Source organism: Prunus avium, chromosome 1 (assembly GCF_965620075.1).
Source record: "Prunus avium chromosome 1, drPruAviu1.hap1.1, whole genome shotgun sequence".
Taxonomy (NCBI): domain Eukaryota; kingdom Viridiplantae; phylum Streptophyta; class Magnoliopsida; order Rosales; family Rosaceae; genus Prunus; species Prunus avium.
The window spans coordinates 9,138,301-9,163,477 of record NC_142284.1 but is presented as its reverse complement, the minus strand read 5'-3'; the positions used below and the strand labels follow the sequence as shown (position 1 = coordinate 9,163,477).

The 25,177-nt window shown below is 36.3% G+C and overlaps 3 protein-coding genes and 1 pseudogene across 3 annotated transcripts; 1 reads left to right on the top strand and 3 right to left on the bottom strand.

The window, feature by feature from the left end:
• The first annotated feature begins 3,534 nt into the window (after positions 1–3,534).
• Positions 3,535–16,922, top strand: LOC110751977 (ubiquitin C-terminal hydrolase 12-like; annotated as a pseudogene).
• On the bottom strand, positions 5,165–7,547 carry LOC110751759 (MATH domain and coiled-coil domain-containing protein At3g58220). The gene is made up of 7 exons (XM_021952267.2): positions 7,481–7,547; positions 7,185–7,281; positions 6,970–7,099; positions 6,320–6,489; positions 5,892–6,183; positions 5,627–5,793; positions 5,165–5,494 (listed from the first exon to the last, which is right to left on the bottom strand). Exons 2-7 carry the CDS (start codon positions 7,210–7,212, stop codon positions 5,325–5,327), a joined length of 957 nt encoding a protein of 318 aa, XP_021807959.1. The 5' UTR covers positions 7,213–7,281; positions 7,481–7,547; the 3' UTR covers positions 5,165–5,324.
• LOC110751749 (uncharacterized) lies at positions 10,627–13,425 on the bottom strand. The gene is made up of 6 exons (XM_021952260.2): positions 13,258–13,425; positions 13,042–13,171; positions 11,767–11,936; positions 11,351–11,642; positions 11,074–11,243; positions 10,627–10,954 (listed from the first exon to the last, which is right to left on the bottom strand). Exons 1-6 carry the CDS (start codon positions 13,268–13,270, stop codon positions 10,761–10,763), a joined length of 969 nt encoding a protein of 322 aa, XP_021807952.1. The 5' UTR covers positions 13,271–13,425; the 3' UTR covers positions 10,627–10,760.
• Positions 16,923–19,451: 2,529 nt separating the features above from the next.
• Positions 19,452–23,292, bottom strand: LOC110751988 (uncharacterized). Its single transcript, XM_021952562.2, is given in 4 exon segments — positions 19,452–19,631; positions 19,634–19,875; positions 20,000–20,169; positions 23,255–23,292. Coding segments are annotated over 4 exon segments (630 nt in total).
• Between the last annotated feature and the right edge of the window lie 1,885 nt (positions 23,293–25,177).

The following is a 25,177-nucleotide window of genomic DNA, read 5'->3' as shown; positions in this document are numbered from 1 at the left end:
TCAACTTGTAGTATCGACAGAAGGAAGTTTTGGCCATGCATGGCTAGTCTTAAGTTTGGCCAACATGATGGTATGTAAATTATACTTCTTTTTGTCTCTGTCGACCTTTGCAATTGTGTTCGACTTGTGTTGAAGAAACTAGTCAAGCCTTAAAACGAAGTTCTATATTAATTTTTTGTTTTTTGTGTTTAATACACTATGCTATAGTCTAAATTATTCTAAATTAATATAATTTACGAGGAGAGAAATTCGAACATGGATGCAAGGAAAGGAACTAAGGATAGATGCACTCTAATGCACGCATGCGTGTCTACACGTACATCATGAGCAAGGAGGTGCAGCTGCACCTTCCCTCGCCGGAAAATCTTTTGGGGTGGCTGGATTTGCCCCTCTGCTAGTGCCCACCATGTGTTCGATTAAATGTCTGAAAGAGACTTTGTAATATTCAATTTGATTTCTACTTCGAATCAACTTGTTGTCTCCCAAAATTCCCTTAATGGTGTATCTCTATTTAATAAATATCCATGATCTTTAATCCCCTTATTTAGCATATGTCCTTTCTTAGTTTCTTAATTTATAATTTAATTTTGTTTTATGCAGATTTCAAGTTTATTTATTCAAAGTTTCTCTTTTCCTTGTTTACTAATGTAGATGGGTTTATGGACTCCTTGCACTTGGATTTCCCTCACATACTTTTAGGCTTTTAAATGTTGCCCCTCCCCTGAAAAATTCATGGGTACACCAGTGCGTACATATATATATATATATCACTATATACGTATACCTTCTACTGTTGTTGCCATTAATTAATTAATGTTTAATTGTTGCATTGCAGGGGTTTCAAGACCATTTTCAGTTTCACCGCCAACTCATTACACTCTAAAAATAGAGCATAGAGGCGTTTTCGTTGCTAAAGAAGCATTCAATAACATCAGCGGTGTTTGATGCTGGAGGATACAAATGGTAAATAATCGTTTTTCTCATCTGCTAGTTAATTATATATACCTTGTGTTGAAGGTAATTTATTTTCTTCTTATTGATTTTCAGCATATATATGAATAATATATATTTTTACCTTTGTCCCAAGGGAAATTCGCAATGCAAAGGATACTCATGTTTCTATTTTCTTAACATTGGCTAATCCAGAAACGCTATCTCCTGGCTCCAAATTACTTGCAAATTATACTCTGCGCATCGTAGATCAATTGAATGGCAAGCATTTTTATGGTAAAGGTAATAACATGTGGCCTAATTTATACTTCCTCATTCTTTTCAATTTTCTTCTCAATCCTGATTAGTCCTTTTTTTTTTTTTTCTTTTTTTTTTTCTTTTGTGTGCTTGCAGCTAGTAAATGGTTCAGAGCCTCGACTCCGTCTAGGGGTTGGTATCATTTCATTACATTGGGCGATTTCAAACAGTTAGACATGGGTTTTTTGGTGAAGGATACTTGCTTAGTCGAGGCAGAGGTCACTGTCCTTGGAATTGCTAAAGCACTATAGTCAGCTAAAGAACTTCATGCCACATGGTATTATCGTAACGTGTGTCCAAAAAATATCAATGCAGTTTAATATTGACAACACAACATGATTTAATAATCCTCATTTGAAATTCTTAATTCAGCCAAAAAAAGCCACTAGCCACAATGGGCGAATACAAACTAACCACAAAGGGCTATTATAATAACAGAAAAATCTAACATCAAAATTAAGACAATCTGGTGCGCCTCCACTAACGATCACGCATGATCGAAGAAACTCTAATAAAGGCATCTCAACTAAGATTGCAAACTCAGAATAATCAAAAAGAGATAAAGGTTGAAAAAACCAAGTCAGAAAACAACACAAATAAAACTCTCACAAAAGAAAAGTGGAAAGCTCTCATAAAAGGAGAGGTGAAAAGCTCTTGCACAAAGGAAAGGTGAAAACTACATAGAAAAACCCAAAGAGTCTCTACGAGTAACCAAAAAAAGGGTGACCCCCTATTCACAAACCAAAAGAAATACCACACTTACGAAGAAAATCCATTACTGTGGTGAATGAAGCCAGTAACGACAAAATTTGGCTTAAAAACTACAAAAAGGATAGTAGTGGAGATCAGATGTCGAGATGCAGCCGGATGTGATTTTTTTTTTTTTTTGGTTGTAATCAATCCGAGTTCATTAATATCCCAAGAAAGGGAAGGAAACAAACAGCTAGTACAAGCACACAAGAACATAAAAGTTAGACTAAACCAGCACATTGTACTGGTACATAGTAAAACAATTTTCCCCGTCACAAAATCAAAACAAATACAACACAAAGCCATCGTCAGCACCAAGAAGACGGAGACCACACCATCAAGGGCACAAAAGAGTGAATACACACCCACCACACGGGACATCACTGTTGCACATAGAGACCCAATCATCCGCCAATAAGAGAAGCTCCCCAATAACCAGAAACACCTCAGCACCAGAGCAATCCTCCAAAAGTCACAATCTCCGAGACACCAGAATCTGTCACCGCTCCTAAGAGAAAACAAACAAGGGAAACCTATTTGGACTCGAAAAAATTTAATTTAATTTAATTTAATTTTTTTAGCTTGAACCAATTTGATATTTTAAAAAAGGGTTATTTTCAATTTAGTACCATGAACTCTTACCTTTAAGGCACGTTTGCCCCTGCACTCTCAATTTTAACGATTACATACCCTAAGCGTTAACTTCAACATCAAAATTTCCATTAATTGCTTGCATGGTAGGCATGGGTCTCACATATTTGCTTATTTCAATGTCAGTTGAAGGCTATTTTGTTAAAAAATTGTTTGGTATTAATGTGTGTAATGTGTTCTTCATGGGCGGGAAGACACCAATTATCCGAAAATAGTTTAGTTGCGTAGTCCATCAACGATAAGGTCTTAGAGTGTTTTTGCACAACACGTGCTTCATGTGTGCGGTTGTGTTTTGATGCAGTTAGTTTTTTCATTTTTGTTGTTGTTGGAGCTGTTATAGTTTTTACCTGCAAATGAAAGTTTTATCATTTGTGCAAGCACAATCTTTTCATTTTCCAATTCTACTCATTCCAGGAATTATATTTTGATGAAAAATAATATGGAAAATCCGTTTATTTAATTAAATATTTGAAAAAAGAGGAAAAGGAAACTTGAAATTAGGGTTACATTTTTTGAATGAACGAACCTCTCTCTGTCTTTCTCGGTTTCTACAATACATGCAGTCTTACATATTTCAATATGACATTATTTCGTTTGTCCTAATAAAATTGGAAAACGAAGAGATTGATTGCACAACCAACCAATGAATGTATTATACAGAGACAGAGAGACCAATAGAAATACCTCGTTTAATGTTCATGAAGCTAATTGCTGCATGCTTTGATCATTATGCTCGTTTTCTAATGAAAATATATTGGCAATCAGCTCACTCTATATCTCTTGTTCCTTCCTCTGCTTCAGTTTGTCAACAAGGGCAGCCTTTAATTTGAAGCAAAGTATCGCCGTTTATCTTAAAAAAGTAGTTTGTTGGTCAAGTTTACTGCCATGGCTACTTCTAACATGGACCAAGATGGTAAGATAATTTCTCTGTCTCAACAGCATTCTGTGCTTCTGTGACCGTGTCTTAGTGTAAACGCTCCTCATTAAGATTTCAGCATACTAATGCTTCTATCTCTATGCCTTCTGGTGTTGACCGTGTCTTAGTGTAAACGCTACTCATTAATTATTTGGTTTCAGGGATTTTGAGGTCATTTTCAGATTCACCTCCAACTCATTACACTATGAAAATACAGTCATTTTCGTCGCTTACCAAAAATAATCTTAAGAGTATTGAGTCAGGGGAATTCGAAGCTGGAGGATACAAATGGTAGATCCTTAGTCTCATATCCGCTGATTAATTAATATACATGTGTTGATGAAAATTTGTTATTATATTACTACATGTATGAGACTATTGTGTGATTGCTCACAGGAGATTGAGGCTGTATCCAAATGGAAAATTGAAGAAGAATGTGGTGGACCACATCTCTCTCTACTTGAAAATCTCTGGATCAAACTCACTCCAAGCTGGTTGGGAAGTTAATGCTTTTTTTAGGTTGTTTTTGCTTGATCAGAATAACGGCCTCTTCTTGGTTCTTGAAGGTATTATCTAATTCTCATCCTCCAGCAGATAGGCAACAACTATTTTCATTTTTTTTAAAATATTTTTCAAACGCATTGCTCATTTGCTGATCCTCTTAAACTCTCATGTTGCTTAAATTAGATGCCAATAAAAAAGTAAAGTGTTTTCATGGGAAGATGCTTTGTATGGGTTTCGATCAATTTATCCCTTTTGAATCATTTGGGGATGGTTCCAATGGTTATCTCATTAATGACACTTGTGTGTTTGGAGCTGAGGTCTTTGTTTCTGTCAAGGCCCGGATCTCTCTCATTTCACTTCCTTCACCAACAAGTAACATCCTGTTACCAAAGTATAGCCTGTTAGCGGCCAGGGGCATCACAGTGTTCAAAACATGACGAACATATTTTTGGCACGCCCGATGAGATCACTTGTATGGTCAATAAAACTTGTAGGAAAATCTATCTGGGATATACTTCTCCTACTCCAATGGAACCCTCCTCATGAAAGCAATGTTGATGCTGTGGAAATTGAAGATAAGGATGTTCAAGCAATGCAGCCTGAACTGACTCTAATGGAACAACTAATGGTCAAAATGTTAGAGAAGATGGACAATAACACCAAGGCTATCCAGAGCCTAGAGGAAGATTCCGTTCGCGCAATAGCTTCCCCAATATGAGAGAAAGGTAGTCCAAAGAGGACCAACCTGACCTCATAGCCCTTTGGAATGCTTGTGGGAACGTCAAGTTGGTATCAAAAGGCCATACCAATGGCATAGGAGCTCTCGATCTGAGTCCTCCACATTTATCTATTCCAAATACTGGACCGATCCTAGGTCCGAATGTGCTGGAAAACACAGAAGCTATTGTTTAGGCAAACAATGGCAAGGGCAAACAGAAAAATTGACGGTGGGAGATATTGACAATAAAAGTTAATTGGGGTCCTTAATTTTCTTTTAAAAAAAGTAAATGGGTAAATTAAAATTACCTACAAAATCAGGGGCAAATCATCAATTAGCCCTTTTTTTATTCAATAACAAAATGCAAACTTCTTTTTTTAAAAATAAATAAATAATTTTTATTACAATCATTCTTTTGTACAAGTCCTGAGTATCTTCGTATTTTACTAATTTGCAGTACAACCTACATAATTCACAACAGAGCCCCTCATTACAATACCCTCTTCCAATCTCCAGATCTTACATACCAGGTGTATTTTAGTCAGTTGGCTCTAATGCTTTAGCAATTCCATGGACAGTGACCTCGGCCTCCACCAAGCAAGTATTCTTCACCAAATAACCGTTGTCTAACATTTTGAAACTGCCCAATTTAATGAAACAAGGCCAACCCCAACACGAATTCGAGGCACTGAACCATGTATGATTCGCTGCAAGCACACGAAATGAAAAAAGAAACAAAGAAAAAAGAGACTAGTCAGGATTGAGAAGAAAATTAAAAAGAAAGAGGAAAAAAAAAACAAAAGTAAAAGAGGAAATATATATTAGGCCACATGTTTTACATTTCCGACTCTTATCCTTGCCGTCCAATTGATCTACGATGCGCAGAGTATACTCTGTAAGTAATTGGGAGCCAGGAGATAGCTTTTCTGGAGTAGCTAATCTTAAGTAAACAGAAACATGAGTATTCTTTCCATCGTCAGTTCCCTTGGGATAGAGGTCTATCTTCCTGCAACAAATTAATTAAAACAGAGGAACTAATTAAACAACAAGTTTAATTAGATTAATAATTAAGAAGGCTTAATTAATATCATCAGCGATACCTACCATTTCTGCCCTCCTGCAGTGAATAGTTCTGATTGCAAGCATTGGGATTTTAACATTGAAAAACTCTCAATCTTCCAACAATGCTTGTTCATAAAAGCATTGTTGATCCTTGACAGACACTCTGCCTTGCCCGCTCTTCTTTCTTTGCAAACGAAGACCTCGGCTCCCAAAACACAAGTATCATCAATGAGATAGCCATTGGAAGCAACAGAAAATGCTTTCAGAGGGATAACTCTATCGAAACCCACTTGGAGCATCGCCCCGTGCAAGCACATCTTGTTCATATTAGCATCTGATAAGCAAGAAAAATTAAAAGATCATGAGCAATGCAAGAGCAACACAAGAAGAACTGGTCTGTCTATTTCTGCTGGATGGATGCATGAGAATATTAACTCCAAACAGATAGAAGATGCATAATGAATATATACCCTGAACAACCAAGTAGATTCCCTTATTCTGATCAAGCAAAAACAATCTAAAATCAACAGATACTTCCCAACCAGTCTGAAGTGAATTTGCTTCTGCCATTTTTAAGTAGACAGAGATGTGGTCTTCTACATTCTTCTTCGTGTTTCCATTTGGGTACACCACCAGTTTCCTGCAGTGAACAAACATTGAAAAAAACAATAATGCTACTCTTACCATAATTTTGTTTTTATACCACAATCCTGTACCAATGTGGCAGCTAAGTTGGACACGTCATGTCATTAAATTTGAGTTACAAGTTTTATTGTATTTTAAAATTAAAACACGTTTCCTTTCAAAAAAATTTTACTACACGTTCTCCTCAACCTCCTCCCTCCACTTTTCACCCCCTCTTCCATTGGCGACCAGTCCAAACTACACCTGGCACTATGGTACAACAGAAAAATTAAAAGCAAAGTCCAAACACTAGCACTCTTTGGATTCAAATGAGATTATTGAAATACAATGCGAGTGAAACCCACAAGAGGAATTTTTCAAAATAAGCTTAACGGAAGCTTTATGTATATACAAGGTATATTATGTATTATATACCATATATCCACACAACGCAAAAAGTAAAAAGGAAGAAAATAATTAAGAAAACACGATTTACCATTTGTATCCTCCAGCATCAAACTCCCCAGACTCATATGTATCCACTGAATTTTCAGTTAGCATCGAAAATGACTCTATTGTTAGAGTGTAATGAGTCGGTGGTGAATTTGAAGTTGATCTCGAAAGTCCTGGAAAAAAAAAATCGTAAAATTTCTATAACATAGCGTTTAGACTAAAAACACAAAATATAGAGAGACAGAGAAGGTGGCTTACCATCTTGGTCAAATATAAGGTCAGGCATGGCAATAAAATTGACCAACAAATTTTTCTGAGGATAAACAGCGACCCTTTGCTTGAAGAAGACTATTGACTAATTGAAACAGAGGAGGAAAAACCACAACACAAAACAAGAGATGGAGTGAGTGGGGCGGGGGATATACAACTAATTGAAACATATGTATATGTACATATTAACTATTCAATATATAATATAGCTTCATATGTGTGTAGATTGTAGAAACGATAGTGCCAAAAAGGATGTTTGCGCGATATTTTCGAGTTAATCTTACCCTTTGTTTTAAGTGTGCTTGAAATCTGCGTAATCTTTGAACATATATGTTTGAAATGTGTAGAGGTTTTGTGTCTTTATTATGCGTTTAAACCCCATATTTATAAGGGTCTTGACGTATGCGATCAGCATCTCAACTTGGAGAATGTTTTCATGGCATCAAGTTAGCTCCGGAATTACTTTCGCTTTAATAAAAGTAAGCTCCTTGATACTTATCTTGTTAGAATTTGTTCTCTTATTTCCTTCCTAGACAAACTTCTTACATCTCGGTCTTTTCCCATAATCCTTAATCTTAATTGTTGCTTTGCTACAGGAAACTGGTTTTGTATCCAAATGGAAACAAGGGCAGGAATGTGAAAGAGCACATTCTCTCTATTTGTAATGTCCCGGTGCAAATGCTACCCAGATTTCTTGGGAAATGTATGCTGTTTTCAGGTTGTCTTACTTGATCAGAATAAGGGCAACTGCTTGGTTCTTCAAGGTATCATTTACTTCCATTAATTCATAGAACCGATAACCGTATGTTTCTCATATCTGCAATGCATTGTCTCATTTTCTGAAATTTTTTACATGCTTCTGTTTGGGTCCTATTTATTTCCTCTGTGTGAATCATTGCTTGATGGGCCTTTGGTGATGAGTAGAGACAACTTGACCTAACCCTATATAAACTTAAGACCCTTCTCTCATCAGACACGTTCTCTAACCCTAATCTCATCACAAAGAGAGAGCAGTTTATGAGAGAGAGCAGAAGTCTTAAGTCGTTTGTGCCTTTTGCTCATGTTTCTGCTGCGATTGAATGAGTTCCATGATTGTGTACTCAAGGAAGATGGCGCCAGGTATATCTTCTATGTATTTCAGATTGTGTGAAAGATCATGGACAATATAGAAATCTAACAGTTTGTTCAATAACAAGAGAAGAAAAAAAAAGGTTAATACAATCTGTGGGAACACATATTTCACCGGCCAATACGGAGACGAGACACGTGGAAAAAGAATATTCCTTAAGTCATCTAATTACCCTAATTAAATTCTATTTAATTAGGAAAATTATCTTTGATTTAAGATAGGAATATCTCCCTAAATCAAGAAACTAATTTCCACCAAATCTCTTGGAGTAATTCCTACCATCTTTTTGGGAAAGAATAATCCTAACCAAATAAGGATTATTCTCTCAAAACCCTAGCACACAAAGAGACTATAAATACATGGCTACACAAGGCATTCAAGGTAATTCTAAAACCCTACACAAATTCCTCACACACACACACACACACACACACACACACACACACACACACACACACACACACACACACACACACACACACACTCTCTCTCTCTCTCTCTCTCTCTCTCTCTCTCACCGCCCATCTCACCACACACGGCTAAGTGCCACCACACACGGCTCCGGCCACCCGGCTGTCTCCGTGAGAGAAAACTCCGACCTTTCTGTATCTCCGCATCTTTCTCAAGATCATTTAAATGACTTAGGCATCGGAGGGCCTTTGGCCAACACCCCCCGGGTGTGGTCTATTTACTCTTAGTTATTTCACAGGGATCGAGGAAGAGAGAGAAGGAATATCGAAGATCGAGGAATCAACCCGCGAATACTCCCAGTGTGAATTTTGCTCAAACATTTTAGTGCTTTCATTGAGAGCACGAGTTATACTCAACGCGTGTTCTTGAAGCAACCGAAGCCTTCCAAACAACGAGTTATACTCAAAGGATTCTGTTTCCTTTTATTCATCACTCAATCGAAGCCTTCCATCACTCAATCGAAGCCTTCCAAACAACCATGGTTGGAAGCATGCGAACGATACAAATTCCTCACTCTCTCTCTCTCTCGCCGCTCCTCTTACTCTCTCTCCTCACATGGCTAAGCGCCACCACACACGGCTCTGGCCACTTGGCTCTCGCCATGAGAGAAAACTCTGACCTTTCTGTTATCTCTGCATCTTTCTCAAGATCATTTAACTAACTAAGGCATTGGACGGCCTTTGGTCAACACCCCCTGGTGTGGTCTATTTACTCCTATTTATTTTGCACGGATCAAGGAAGAGAGAGAAGGAAGATAGAAGATCGAGAAATCAACCCGCAAATATTCCCCTTGTGGAATTTTGCTCAAACACAATCCATCCTAAATTGCACCAGATCTAATATGGCTGATAAATATACGTTTGTTAATGTTAGAATTTTAGAGTGTGTTTGCTTGGTTTGTAAGCGAAGGGGTTTAGGAAGTATAGGAGAATAGTTGAAATAAAGTGGTTTTGTTAATTTAGGATAATTGGCTAACACATGCATATCCAAATTATGTAAGAGTAACTATGCAGGGAAATGTAGAAGAAGAATTGCACATGCAGGGAAATGTTTTTAGAAATTTATTCTTAGCCTGAACCAGAAGCCAAGCCAAGTCGTATAGTTACCAAGTACTGACAGTGAAAATGGTGATCATTTAAGTCCGGAATATGTTGTTGCATTGGAACAGATTTGGAAGCTACCAACACAGATGTGAGAGCAAAAGTTATGGCTTTCAATCGAACTAACTTAGGCATCGTAATCGTTTGGCAGGAACCAAGGAAAAGAGAGAAGGAAGCTCAAAAGGTGAAGAATCTACACACGAATATTCTCCCGTGAGAAATTTGCACAAACAACAGACATGAAAGAAGAAAATTTTGCACCATCTAATCACAATGAATGCTGAATCCATTTGCACAAATAACCAGTTATCCTAATCGTTTGAAAAAAGTATATGGAGGTCGATGATTGCACAGCTGTCAAACCACCTCATAAATTGGAAAGACCAATCCCTGATGAAGTCGAATCAACAAGTGACAATGAAAACAATGGGTTTTTTTTTAAAATTTGTTAATTTCTCTTTTTTTCTTTAAAATTACGAATTTGCTCTTAGTATTGACGGAAATTTGGATGGACATCCGAAAAATTGACAGTGGGGGATATTGACAATAAAAGTTAATTAGGGTCCTTAATTTTCATTAAAAAAAAAGTCAATGGGTAAATTGAAAGTTACCTACAAGATCAGGGGCAAGTCACCAATTAAACATTTTTTTATTCAATAACTAAATGCAAACTTTTTATAAAAATAATTAAATTTTTTATTTATTACAATCATTCTTTATTAGTAGAACGCACATAATTTACAACAAAGTCGCTCATGACAATACCATCTTCCAACTTTAGATTTGCTTTCTTCCTCCAATTCCCCCACATCTTCTTCATCTTCCAATCTCCAAATCTAGCATACCAGGTATGTTACGAGTATTTTAAGCTTTAGCTGGCTCTAATGCTTTAGCTGGCTCTAATGCTTTAGCAATTCCATGGACAGTGACCTCGGCCTCGACCAAGCAATAAGTGTTCTTCACCAAATAACCATTGTTTGGCATTTTGAAACTGCCCAGTTCAATGAATCTAGACCAACCCCAAGCCGTATTCAAGGCACTGAACCAGGCATAATCCGCTGCAAGCACACAAAGGGGAAAACAAAGAGAGACTAATCAGGATTGAGAAGAAAATTGAAAAGAAAGAGGAAAAAACAAATAAGTAAAAGAAGAAATATATATTAGGCCACATGTTTACATTTCCGACTCATATGCTTGCCGTTCAATTGATCTACGATGCGCAGAGTATACTCTGTAAGTAATTGGGAGCCAGGAGATAGCTTTTCTGGCGGATTCGCTAATCTTAAGTAAACAGAAACATGAGATTTCTTTCCATCGTCATTTCCCCTGGGATAGAGCATTATCTTCCTGCAACCACACCAACAAATTAATTAAAACAGAGGAACTAATTAAACAACAAGTTTAATTAGATTAATAATTAAGAAGGCTTAATTAATATCATTAGAGATACCCACCATGTCTGCCCTCCTGCAGTGAATGGTTCTGATTGCAAGAATTGGGATTTTAACATTGAAAAACTCATAATCTTCCAACAATGCTTCTTCATAAAAGCACTCTTGTTCCTTGACAGGCACTCTACCTTACCCGCTCTTCTTTCTTTAAGAACGAAGACCTCGGCTCCCAAAACACAAGCATCATCAATGAGATAGCCATTGGAAGCAACAGAAAATTCTTTCAGAGGGATAACTCTATCGAAACCCACTTGGAGCATCGCCCCGTGCAAGCACATCTTGTTCATATTAGCATCTGATAAGCAAGAAAAATCAATAGATCATGAGCAATGCAAGTGCAACACAAGAAGTCTATATCTGCTGGATGGTTGCATGAGAATTAACTCCAAACAGATAGAAGATGTATAATGAATATATACCATGAAGAACCAAGTAGGTTCCCATATTCTGATCAAGCAAAAACAATCTAAAATCAACAGATACTTCCGAACCAATCTGAAGTGAATTTGCTTCGGCCAATTTTAAGTAGACAGAGATGTGGTCTTCTACATTCTTCTTTGTGTTTCCATTTGGGTACACCACTAGTTTCCTGCAGTGAGCAAACATTTATATATAAAAAATACAATAATGCCTCTTATAGCATCTCCACAGGAGATGTTAAATCCAATGTGGTACTTTTAGCATGTAGAAAAGATAATTGAGACTCTCTCCAACCGAAATGTTAAATCCTATATGGCAGAACATTTCTCTCTCATGCTATTATTTTTGGATGTTTGACTTTGTGATGTTTTTAATTATTTAATTATTTCTTTTTAATTAATATGCCTAAAAAGCAATAGACCAATAATAAAAAAATATTTTAATTTGACATATTGGGTGGAATGTGAAACTCTATTATATGTTAAATTGCCACATAAGCCATCAAATTCAAATTTTACATTTGATATTTCCATTGGAGATGCTCTTACCACAATCCTGTACCATCTTCGCTGAGTTAGAAACGCCATGTGATTGAATTTGAGTTACAAGTTTTAAGTTAGAACAGTTTCCTTTAAAAATCTTATGTGGCAGTTGAATTGAACACACCAGGTCATTGAATTTGAGTTACAACACGTTTCCTTTTAAAAATTAATAATAAATGTTCTCCCCAATCTCCTCCCTCCCGCTTTTCACCCCCTCCCCCATTGGCGACCAGTCCAAACTGCATTGGCACTCTCGTACAACAGAAAAATTGAAGAAAACAAAAGGCTGCAAGTCCAAATTACTACAATGGCACTCTTCGGACTCAAGTGATATTTTGAATATATGATCTTTGAAGGAATATTTACAAGATGGACGTTTCAGATTATTGAAATACTATGCGAATAGACCCTACAATATTACAAGGATGTTAAGGGATCCCTCAACAGAAACTTTATGTATATCCAAGGTATATTATCTACCCTTGTGCCAATTGATATATATATATATATATATATATTGGTTATAAAATTAGAAGGATAAAATGGTGTTTTTTATTTTTCATTTTTTAATCCAGAAAAATAAACATTTACTATATTATCCTTATTTATTTAATATTTTCAATTCTTAGTATTATCATTAACCAACGTGGTATTTTTTGGTATTTTGAATGTTTCACAATTCTCTACCACACAAAACGTGAAAAGGAAGAAAATAATTAAGAAAACATATACCATTTGTATCCTCCAGCACCAAACTCCCCAGATTCATATGTATCCACTGAAATTTCAGTTAGCATCGAGAATGACTCTAGTTTTAGAGAATAATGTGTTGGTGGTGAATTTGAAAGTGAACTCGAAAGTCCTGGGAAAAAAAAAATTCATAAAATTTCAATTACATAGCGGTTAGAGTAAAACGCAAAATATAGAGAGACACAGAAAGTGGCTTACCATCTTGGGCCATGGCAATAAAATTGACCAACGAATTTATTTTTCTGAGGATAAACAGCGACCCTTTACTTGAAGAAGACTATATTGACTAATTGTAACACAAAACAAGAGATGGAGTGAGTGGGGCTGGCGTGGGGGGAGGATATACAACTAATTGAAACATATATGTTTGAAATATGTGTAGAGGTTGTGTCTTTATTATGCGTTTAAACTCCATATTTATAAGGGTCTTGACCTATGCCATCAGCATCTCAACATGGACAATGTTTTCATGGCATCCAAGTTGGCTCTTGAATTACTTACCCTTTCATAAAAGTAAGCCCCTTGATACTTATCTTTTCCCAAAAGGGAACAATAGATGTAAAATTGAAAAATAGAAGATTGTACTGTTAATATATTCTTTAAGAGAAACAAATAATTTAATTTCTTCCTTTAACAAGCTTCAATAGGGAGTTATCCTATCCAATCCAATTCTATGCACCAAATGAGTTCCAAGTTTAGAATCATACTTTTACTTTTTTCTTTGAACCCAATTTAGTTGTAAAATAGAAAACCCTTTCTGATACTTTTACCTTGTATTGAATTGTCGGCAAAGTAAGTTTGTTGGTCAAGTTTATTTCATAGCGACCAGTCTTAACTTTGATGACCAAGATGGTAAGATGCTGCCAACGAGGTTTAGCCCAGTGAAAAAGGGCATTGACTTGTAAACAAGAGGTCTCAGGTTCAAACCTCCATGACATTATTTGTGTGTGTATGAGAAATCCCCCTTACCTAGTTTATGTTGACGTGACTTGTGGACCATTGACTTTCTTTCCTTACACACCAAGGATTCCCATTATAATTATATTTGATTTACTTTAATTCCTAATTTCCTACTGTAAATAGAAATATGAATTTATTATTTACTTGCCCATTAAAGTTCCGTTGTATTATAAATATGACCTCCTACAAGAAGAAGAATACAAAAAAAATTCCCACAAACAAATATTCTCTCATAGTTATCATATTTTAGCATGGTATCAGAGCGGCGATCTTGGAATTGCTAACTCTAGTTTCCAATCCCTGCCACCGCTATGGGGGTTGATGATTTTTTGAACCCTCATGGAGGTAGCACCATTGACTCCTTCTCTCCTTCTCAACCAACCATAGTTGAGTTGAGTGCCCAGGTGGCTTAGCTCCTACAGACTTCGACCCCGAACCCGATCCTGAATCAGGATCCTATTTTGACGACCCCGATCCTAACTACGATGACGACCCCGACCCAGACTACGACGACGACGACGACCCCGACCTTGACCCCAAATCTGTCTGTGATTCAGACCCAAATCCCGACTTCGACACCAACCCCGACTCAAGCTCAGATCCCAATCTGAATTCCTACTAAACATGTATCTTATGCATCTTCCGCTGCACAAATTATGACTTCCCAATTAACGACCCCAACACATGGACGAGATTGCGCATACTATGGTGATCCGAGACACACTCGTGAGACTTGTTTTAAATTGCATGGCTACCCTGAATGGTGGGCTACTCTCAAAGATCGAACACAACCTGATACGACCCATAATGATATTGGTTATGGATTCCATACTTCGGATAAGAGTGATTCCATGAGCTGGATAATTGATTCCGGTGCAACTGATCATATGACGCTTGATTTTGATGATTTTCTGAATACTACCCAACCCCAACGAACTTGTATTGCTACTGTGACAGGGGCTGGCACTGTTGCACTCTCATCCTTTTCTCACTGTCTAATACTTTACTTGTTCCATCTTCATCCAATAAATTGATGTCAGTTTGTCAGCTTACTGAACAATTGAATTGTTGTGTACTCATTTATCTGAGTTTTTGTTTGCTTTAGGATATTCACACTAAGGAGATTCTTGGTCGTGGTACTAAGAGAGGAGGGATATATTATGTAGATGACTTCAGTCTCGGCATGGCTAACAGTGTGAGGCATCCCTTTGATAGCAAACAAAAGCAAATCTGGTTGTGGCACTGTCGATTGGGACATCCGTATTTTAGTTATATCCAGATTTATTCTCAGGTTTCAAGGACTCTCCAACTTCACATGTGATACTTGTATTTTGGCCAAGAGTCACCGTGTGCCCTATCCGTTGAGTTCGAACAAATGTACTACTCCGTTTACATTAATTCACTTTGATGTCTGGGGACCTTCACCTATCACTACTCCTTCTGGCGTTCGGTGGTTTGTCACATTCATAGATGATTTTACACGGATGACATGGCTTTATTTGCTGAAGAATAAAAACGAAGTGTTTTCTTGTTTTCAGTCCTTCCACAAACAGATGAAAACTTAGTTCAATGCTCAAATACAGATTCTTCGCTCAGACAATGGTGGAGAATTTGTCAATCATGACTTTTAGGCTTACTTCCAACAACATGAAATTATCCATGAGACGACTTGTCCTCAGACACCACAACAAAATGGTGTTGCTGAACGAAAGAATCGACATCTTCTTAAAACCGCCCGAGCACTTCTGATTGGCGCTCATGTTCCTCGCCATTACTGGGATGATGCTATTGTCATTGCAGTTCACCTGATCAACTGCATGCCTTCTAATGCATTGACCTTTAAAACTCCCTTACAAGTGCTTGCGCAAGACAGACCCCTACCCTATGTTTTGGTACTCACACCCCCAATGGAGCTCGTTGTCTCTTCTATGGTGCTCCATAACTTTAATAACAAGAGAAAAAAAAAGGTTCATACAATCCGACCAAAATTGCACCAAATCTTATATTGCTTATAAATGTACAGTAGTTGAAATAAAGTGGTTGTAGGCCAATGGTGCTCGTTGTTAATGTTAGAATTTTAGAGCGTGTTTGCTTGGTTTGTAGGCGAAGGGGTTTAGGAAGTATAGGACAATAGTTAAATAAAGTGATTTTATTAATTTGGAGGAGAATTGACTTCCACATGCATATCCAAATTATATGCAAGAGTAACTTATGCAGGGAAATGTAGTAGAAGAATTGCGCATGAAGGGAAATGTTTTTAGAAATCTATTCTGAAGCTGGAGGGTACAAATGGTTAGAATTTATTCTCTTATTTCCTAGACAAACTTCTTATATCTCTGTCTTTTCTTATAATCCTTAATATTAATTGTGGGTTTGCTACAGGAAACTTGTGTTCTATCCAAATGGAAACAAGAGCAGGAATGTGAAAGAGCACATCTCTCTCTACTTGGTAATGTCTGGTGCAGATGCTACCCAGATTTCTCGGGAAGTGTATGCTGTTTTCAGGTTGTTTTTACTTGATCAGAATAAGGGCAACTACTTGGTTCTTCAAGGTACCATTTACTTCCATTAGTTCATAGAACAGATAAGCGTATGTTTCTCATATCTGCAATGCATTGTCTCATTTTCTGACATTTTTTTTATATGACATCGCTTAGAACAAAGGCGCTTCCACGGCATGAAGCTTGATGGGATCTTTGATCAGTTCCTCTCTCAGAAAGCTTTTACTGAAGCTTCCAATAGATTTCTCATAGATGACACCTGTGTGTTTGGAGCAGAGATCTTCGTTTAATTGTTAAGAGAGAAGTACAGGCAAAGGAGAGTCTCTATCAATGATAAAAGATGCCACGCATGTTTGGAAAATTGACAACTTCTCAAAGTTAGACGTGGAATTCTACGACTGAAAAAGATTCATGATGAAAAAAAGCAGGCAAGCAAGCAATGCAAAAGGATCATCATATCACGGAAAATGCAACAGAAGCAGAGCTCTCTGTTTTTCTAATACATTATATAGTAAATTGAGCTTAACCCCTTCAAAGTCATTTTTTCTCAACTGCAACCCATCTTTTTAATTTTGTTTGAATAAAATCCTTTTTTTTTCTAAATAAAACCCGATGACTTGGGATCCAACTTGGCAAGTTACCAAATCAGGCATAAAATCAAATTTATTATACTTTTTCGATTCCTAAAATACCCCAACTAAGCCTTTATTGTATTTTGTATATTAGGAATCAATATAGAATCAAATTTTAATTGGATTGTAACTAATAACACACATTGAATTTGGAAAGATCTCCAAATTGATGTAGGAATTAATTTGGAATTTTTTTTAAAAAATTTAAGAATAAATTTAGATTCAACATACCTAATTTATTTAATAAAAAATGTTTTTTTTTATTTACTTATGAAGTGTACGTGATTAATTACCCATTATATTATTGTTTTATAAATATAATAGCATACATACAATTTTATGTTGAAAAAATAACATACCTATTCTTTTACGAAAAATAATTTACCTAGTATGAATTTACTTATTTTTCAAATAATATATCCAACTTTATAAATGCATTTTGGATATAATTTACCTAATAATTTCCTATTATGCAATAATATAACTTGTAATTTAACTACCCGTATTGGATATATACAAGACAAGTAAATTTATAGGTATTGTATTGATAATAATTTACCTATTATATTTTATTGGTGCAAAAATTGAGGAATTTTTTAGAGTGCTACTATTTCCACCCACCTGTCCTATTTTCCCACCCACCTTATCTTTCCACCCACCATTTAAATTTGAAAAATACACAATCCTATCTTTCCACCCACCAGTATTCCCAAAATATCCTTTAATTATTAATTCAAGGCAAATTCTCTCAAAAACCCAACTTATATCTGTTCTACTTCCTGACCCGTATTAAGGGAAACCCCCCTTTCTTTTCTCCAAGCCGATTGTGGTTCTTTCAAGAGTTCATCCCTCTTTCTCATCCTGGAGGAGGTGACACATGGGCTTTGTGATGAGAGGGGTTGTGTGCGGTAGAAGAGGGGATTTGGGTATTTATTTTCTTTTAGGTCTGCTTTAATTTCTTATTTATTTATTTTATTTTAATTCAAATGTGGTTGAAGAACATGAAGTTGAAGCATGGGTTCGAATGCTTATGGTCCCCAGGCTCCCTATCATGTTGATCTCCCTCAATCAAATAATACCAATCGCTTGTTGTTTGAAGCAAATGGACGAAAATAAAAAAACTTCATGACATAAAATTTCATGACATCTTAAAAGGACAATAGGAGCCTTTGAAGGGAAAATTAATTTTGCCCACATTTGTTTCGCAGAGAAAATGATAGTGCCTTTGAGAGAAATCAGATTTATGATGGAAAAATAGTAAAACTTTTGGAAGCTTTTAGAAAACAGAGAGATGGCTAGATGAGGAAGAAGAAGTTGTGTGCAATATGCGGGTCAAGAATTTAAGTTAATAAAAGGCTCTATGTATCGTGAGATTAATCCAATGGCTGGTATAAAATGGTTGCTCACACTTAGGTGAGGGAGCTTGGTTTTGTCCTTAAGTCCCTAGATGTCATTTTACAAATGGGTAAATTTGTCTCTAAAATTTTAAAAATAAGGTGAGTGGGAAAATAGGACAGAGGGGTGGAAATAGCAGCACTCATTTTTTATTGGTCTAAAATTTAATAATTTTTTTATTGGTTGAAAATTTAAGGAATTTTTTTATTTGTCAAAATTTTAGGGATTAGAGGGAATGCTAAAAAAAAACCTGAGTCATTGATATGCTATAAATGAGGGACTTAATGACATGCTTGAAAACCGTTAGGTTGACTTATTTGAAATATGGTGGCAAACAATGTAAATATGTAGGAGTACTATGACCTTTTATATATTTTAATTTGAATTTGGGTTTAAAATTAATGGATTGATACCTAGGAAATAGACATTTTAGGGGCCTATGTTAGACCAGCCCTTTATAATCTCAGTTTTTTCTCTTAGCATAAGAAACCTTGACCTTGTAGAATTTGTAAGCAACATAAATTAGAATTCGTCATCTTTGAAAGAAAGAAGATGCATAGCCATGTCCGTAATCTGTTCCTTTCTTCCCCGGTTTCTACCATCTACAAACACATGAAGCTGAGTAAGTAATTCATATGCTACTTAACAATAATGCAACAACGATTCAATGTTGTTCGGTTGATAAGAATCTGCAATTTGGTCAATAAAGCATGAGTCAGGTGCCCATATTACTGACCAAACTGTTTGGTCACTAATGTATTATAAACGAAAAGAAATTGAAAAACTTATTACTATATTACATGCTTCTGTTTGGTATAGCAAGTTTGGAACTATGGCCGGTATATATTACGTTACGCACCTCAGGAACATATAAGAGTTACATGTCACATTTTCCTCTCTTTGACTAGTACAGCTCTCCCCATCTGGACCATCTACTTTGTACTGAATTGGAGGCAGGAGATAGCTTTTCTGGATTAGCTAATCTTAAGTAAACAAAAACATGAGTATTCTTTACATTGTCATCTCCATTATATGTCTGCCTTCCTGCAGTGAAACGTTCTGATTCCAAGCATTGGGATTTTAACATTTGAAAAATTATCAAATCTTCCAACAATGCTTCTTCTTCATAAAACCACTCTTGATCCTTGACAGGCACTCTGCCTTGCCCGGTCTTCTTTCTTTACAAACGAAGACCTCAGCTCCAAAAACACAAGTATCATCAATGAGATAGCCATTGGAAGCAACAGAAAATTCTTTCAGAGGAATAACTCTATCGAAACCCACTTGGAGCATCGCCCCGTGCAAGCACATCTTGTTCATATTAGCATCTGATAAGCAAGAAAAATTAAGAGATCATGAGCAATGCAAGTGAAACACAAGAAGTCTATATCTGCTGGATGGATGCATGAGAATTAATTCCAAACAGATAGAAGATGTATAATGAATATATACCCTGAAGAACCAAGTAGATTCCCTTATTCTGATCAAGCAAAAACAATCTGAAATCAACAGATACTTCCCAACCAGTCTGAAGTGAATTTGCTTCCGCCATTTTTAAGTAGACAGATATGTGGTCTTCCACATTCTTCCTCGTGTTTCCATTTGGGTACACCACCAGTTTCCTGCAGTGAGCAAACATTTAAAATAAATAAATACAATAATGCCTCTTAGAGCATCTCCAAGGGAGATGTTAAATCCAACATGGTGCTTTTAACTTGTAGAAAAAATAATTGACTCTTTTAAACCGAAATGTTAAATCCTATATGGAGTAACATTTCTCTCTCATGCTGTTATTTTTGGATGTTTGACTTTGTGATGTTATTTCATTATTTAATTAATGTGCCTGAAAAGCAATAAATCAATAAACACTATGTAATAAAATAATATTTTAATTTGACATGTTGGGTGAAATGCGAAACTCTATTATATGTCAAATTGTCACATAATTAAGCCATCAAATTCAACTTTAACATTTGATATTTTCCTTGGAGATGCTCTTACCACAATCATGTACCATCTTATGTGACAGCTGAAGTTGGAAATGCCATGTCATTGAATTTGAGTTACAAGTTTTAAATTAGAACACGTTTCCTTTAAAAATCTTAAGCAGTCTTAAAAATCTTATGTGGCAGCTGGTTATTTTAATTGATTGCTTATTTTAAATTTTGACAAATGAATATGGTGATATATGTTTTGTGGAATAAGCTAGCTATAAAGACTGCATATGATATCTATTCATGAAAGTGTCAAGACTGTTTTTGCAGGAAGAGGTTACAAAATCTCATAAGGAGGACTGAGATGAAATGACATTAAAACACATTTGGAGTAAGTCATGTTCATCTTTTGGTTCTAATTCAATGGAGTCTATGTGATAATAAAATCTGTATGTGTAACTATATAAAGATCTTGGGTGACTTAACTCAATACATCTTGATAGTTCCATGCAGTTTTTATTATTGACAGGGACTTGTTAAGGAACAATTCAATTCTTTTTGAGTTCAATGGCCATACAGAAGTCATACAAGAGGCTTTGATGATTATTTGACCAAGTGGGAGAATGTAAGATATTTTTATGTCTTAAACCACTCAAGTGTGGTCTTCTAAACATCATAGGAGATCTAAGTCTTTGTATTGACTAAAAACTTGATTAGAATTGGCGTTTTGGTTCTAAGGGAAGTTGTGTTTTACAGAAATCCTTGTTCCAACAGATTCCTTATGTGTAATAGATTAGAACATCTTATTCTATTGCAATTAGGTTAGTTCTTGTTTTCCTTCATGGGCAAGGAGACTTGAGCTAATGCATATAAATACCAAGTCCCTGCTCAGTCGATAATAAGCTTGAAAGCATTTGATCCTTATCTAGAATGTAGCATAAGGTATCGATCTGAGGAGAAGAACTTGGTTACTCTTTGTTCAATTATCACGGCAACATCAATGGCTCATGATCAAAGTTAGTGTTTTAATATATGCAGCCTATCTAGTTTTACATATGGTAATTGCAATAGAGGGTTCATCACATAGCACCCTTTATTGAAATGAACTAAATCACACCATTGCAAGTAAGATTTTACTGTTTTAGTTCAATTTCATGGAATAAAATTGCATTAATCCTAACCATTGCAGATGCTCTAAGTTATGCATGTTTCAATGCTTGCCGTCTTCTATTGGACTGATTAATCCACATATGCCGATTAATGCACCATTATTTATTGATTAATTGCTTTTTACCTTAGCTAGCTAATTTCCAAACCACTATATATGCTAGCGTGAATTTTCTTCTTGTTCTCGTAGGTTATTAATCGTTTGTGTTCTGGGGTCTCATTTCATCCAAGTGCTAAAACTGCTAAAAAACGCTTGCAAATTTGAAGAACCCTCCTTCACTGAAATGCTTATATGTTCAAAAGCTCAATATAAGCCTGCTTATTTCTTCGGAACAAACCACTGGTTTTTTTCATCTGAATCATCATCTCTAATTGAAAATCATTAAAATTTGAAAAATGATTTTTTAAAAAGAAAAGATAAATAAAGAATTCTGGGTTTTGGGTGCAGGGCAATGGGGTGGGTCTCGGGTGGGATGAAGCTGGGACTGGGAGATGGTGTCAGGTTTTGTTTACCCAATGTTTTTAGCTCTCCTTGACAAACATGTAATCTCATATATGTATGATCAAGCCCACAACCACCACCAACTCAAAGTTATGAATCTAGTGCTACTAGATTAACTAGTGAAGCTAGTAATGCTAGTACCACTAGCATGGATGGAGGGGGAAGGAAAAGAAGCATCCATGACTTTTGAAGTGGTGGAAATTGAATTGGGTTAAATATCCAGGGTTGTCACTTATTGCAAAGGATGTACTTGCCATCTCAGTATCAACAGTAGCTTTGGAATCAAATAGGCTTTGGATGTTAGCACTAGGGGTGGTTGCGGTTCGGTAACCGCGAATTTTTTCCCAAACCGCAAAAAGCGGTCGGTTACCGTGAATTAGCGGTTTAAAACCGCAAGTTCTTTTTGTGTCATAAAAATCCAATCTTCCACATTTTAGGCCTAATTTTGATACTTCTTTTGAAGCCTTTTGAGTTCAAGCATACTTTAACCCAAAAATATAAATTACAACCTAAAGAAATAAATTCACAATCTCAACTTCTCAAGCATATATAAATTCACAACCTCCTCCACTTCTCAAGCATTCACAACCTAAAGAAAATTAAAGTTACAATTCCAAGCATTCCAATTAAAGTTAAACTTCTCAAGCATTCACAACCTCAACTTCTCAAGCATTCCAATTCCAAATCCTTTAAAGTTACAAACCGAAAGGAAAATGCAATGCAAAATGAATTAAAGTTACAACCCAAAGGAAAAATCCAATTCAAAGTTAATTAAAGTTACAAACTAAAAGGAAAATGCAATGCACCAATGTTACAAACTCAAGTGTTGGTGGTGGTGAGTGGATTTGAAGGACCCCGTTGTGTTGTTTGAGCACCAATGCTATCTACAAATAAAACAACATAAGTTTAGTACATTTTATTATAAGAAGAAGCATAAATAACATAAGCATAAATAAACTAATTACTTACAAGTTGTCATATGTTCCATTTCCTTGTATAATTTTTTTTATAAAAATATAGTCGCGGTTTGCGGTAACCGCGAGTTTTGAAAATCAAATACCGCAACCGCAACCGCAACCGCAAATGCAGTTCAGTTTTTCATACCGCAAATGGGGTTCGGTTTCCGGCGATTGCTGTTCCATTGCGGTAAATTGTCGGTTGGTTTTTGCGGTTTTTCGGTTTTTCAGTCTAAAATGCCACCCCTAGTTAGCACCGAAAAACCAAAAAAGATAGAAAAAGAAAAGGCTTAGGCCAAAATCGAGAATCGGGTAGAATCAGACCGGAACCAAACAGGTCCGAATTGGTTAGGTTCCTTTAGCCATTTTAATGAAGAATTGGACCGAACTGGACCGGATGAAGAAGGAATCACAAGCCTATTCCAATTGAAAGCCCAACTCCAAGAAAAAGTCAAAAGCCTACTCCAATTAAGAGCCCAACTCGCAAACGGAGCCCAACTCAAAGAAGAAAGCCCAGATGCAGTTGGAGAGTCCCAATAAATATTTCTCATATCATTCATGCCTCACAAGGGCCATACAGAAGCTAGCGGGCATTTGTGGGAACACATATTTCACTGACCAAAAAGGAGATGACACATGAAAAAATAATCAAAATAATCTTTGATTTAAGATAGGAATATCTACCTAAATCAAGGAATCAATTTCCACCAAATCCCTTGGAGTAATTCCTATCATTTTTTTGGGAAAGAATAATCCTAACCAAATAAGGATTATTCTCCCAAAACCTTAGCACACAAGGAGACCATAAATACATGGCTACACAAAGCATTCAAGGTAATTCTAAAACCCTAGACCTATACAAATTCCTCACTCTCTCTCTCTCGCCGCTCCTCTCACTCTCTCTCATCACACGACTAAGTGCCACCACACACGGCTCCGACCACTCGGCTCTAGCCATGAGAGAAAACTCCAAACTTTCTGTTATCTCCGCATCTTTCTCATTTAACTGACTTAGGCATCGAACGACCTTTGGTCAACACCCCCAAGTGTGGTCTATTTACTCCTATTTATTTTGCACGGATCAAGGAAGAGAGAGAATGAAGATTGAAGATCGAGAAATCAACCCGCGAATATTCCCCGTGAGGAATTTTGCTCAAACACAATCCAACCTAAATTGCACCAAATCTGATATGGTTGACAAATATACGTTTGTTAATGTTAGAATTTTAGAGTGTGTTTGCTTGGTTTGTAAGCGAAGGGGTTTAGGAAGTATAGGACAACAGTTGAAACAAAGTGGTTTTATTAATTTGGAGGGTAATTGGCTAACACATGCATATCCAAATTATGGAAGAGTAACTATGCAGGGAAATGTAGAAGAAGAATTGCACATGCAAGGAAATGTTTTTAGAAATTTATTCTTAGCCTGAACCAGAAGCCAAGCCAAGTCATATAGTTACCAAGTACTGACAGTGAAAATGGTGATCGTTTAAGTCCAGAATGTTGTTGCATTGGAATAGATTTGGAAGCCACCAACACAGATGTGCGAGCAAAAATTCTGGCTTCCAATCGAACTAACTTAGACATCGTAATTATTTGGCAGGAATCAAGGAAAAGAGAGAAGGAAGCTCAAAAGGTGAAGAATCTACATGCGAATATTCTCCCGTGATAAATTTACACAAACAATAGACATGAAAGAAGAAAATTATCACAATGAATGCGGAATCCATTTGCACAAATAACCAGAGCAATAGTTATCCTAATCGTTTGAAAAAAGTATATGGAAGTCGATGATTGCACAGCTTGTTGTGAATTGAGCACAAAACTCAACTCACCCTCCCCTAATGATCTTGTTGTTGATGGACTTTGTGACACACACAATGATGGATGAATCACACACACACACACATGAGACAACAACCAAGCACAAAGTGACACAAGAATTTATAGAGGTTCAGCAATTGCCTACATCCTCTTGGTGATCCCCTTGAGAAATTCACTTCATGAAAGAATAAGTTACAACTTTGGTTTTACACAGAAAAACCCCCTTAGAACTCTATTCTCTCCCCAAGCT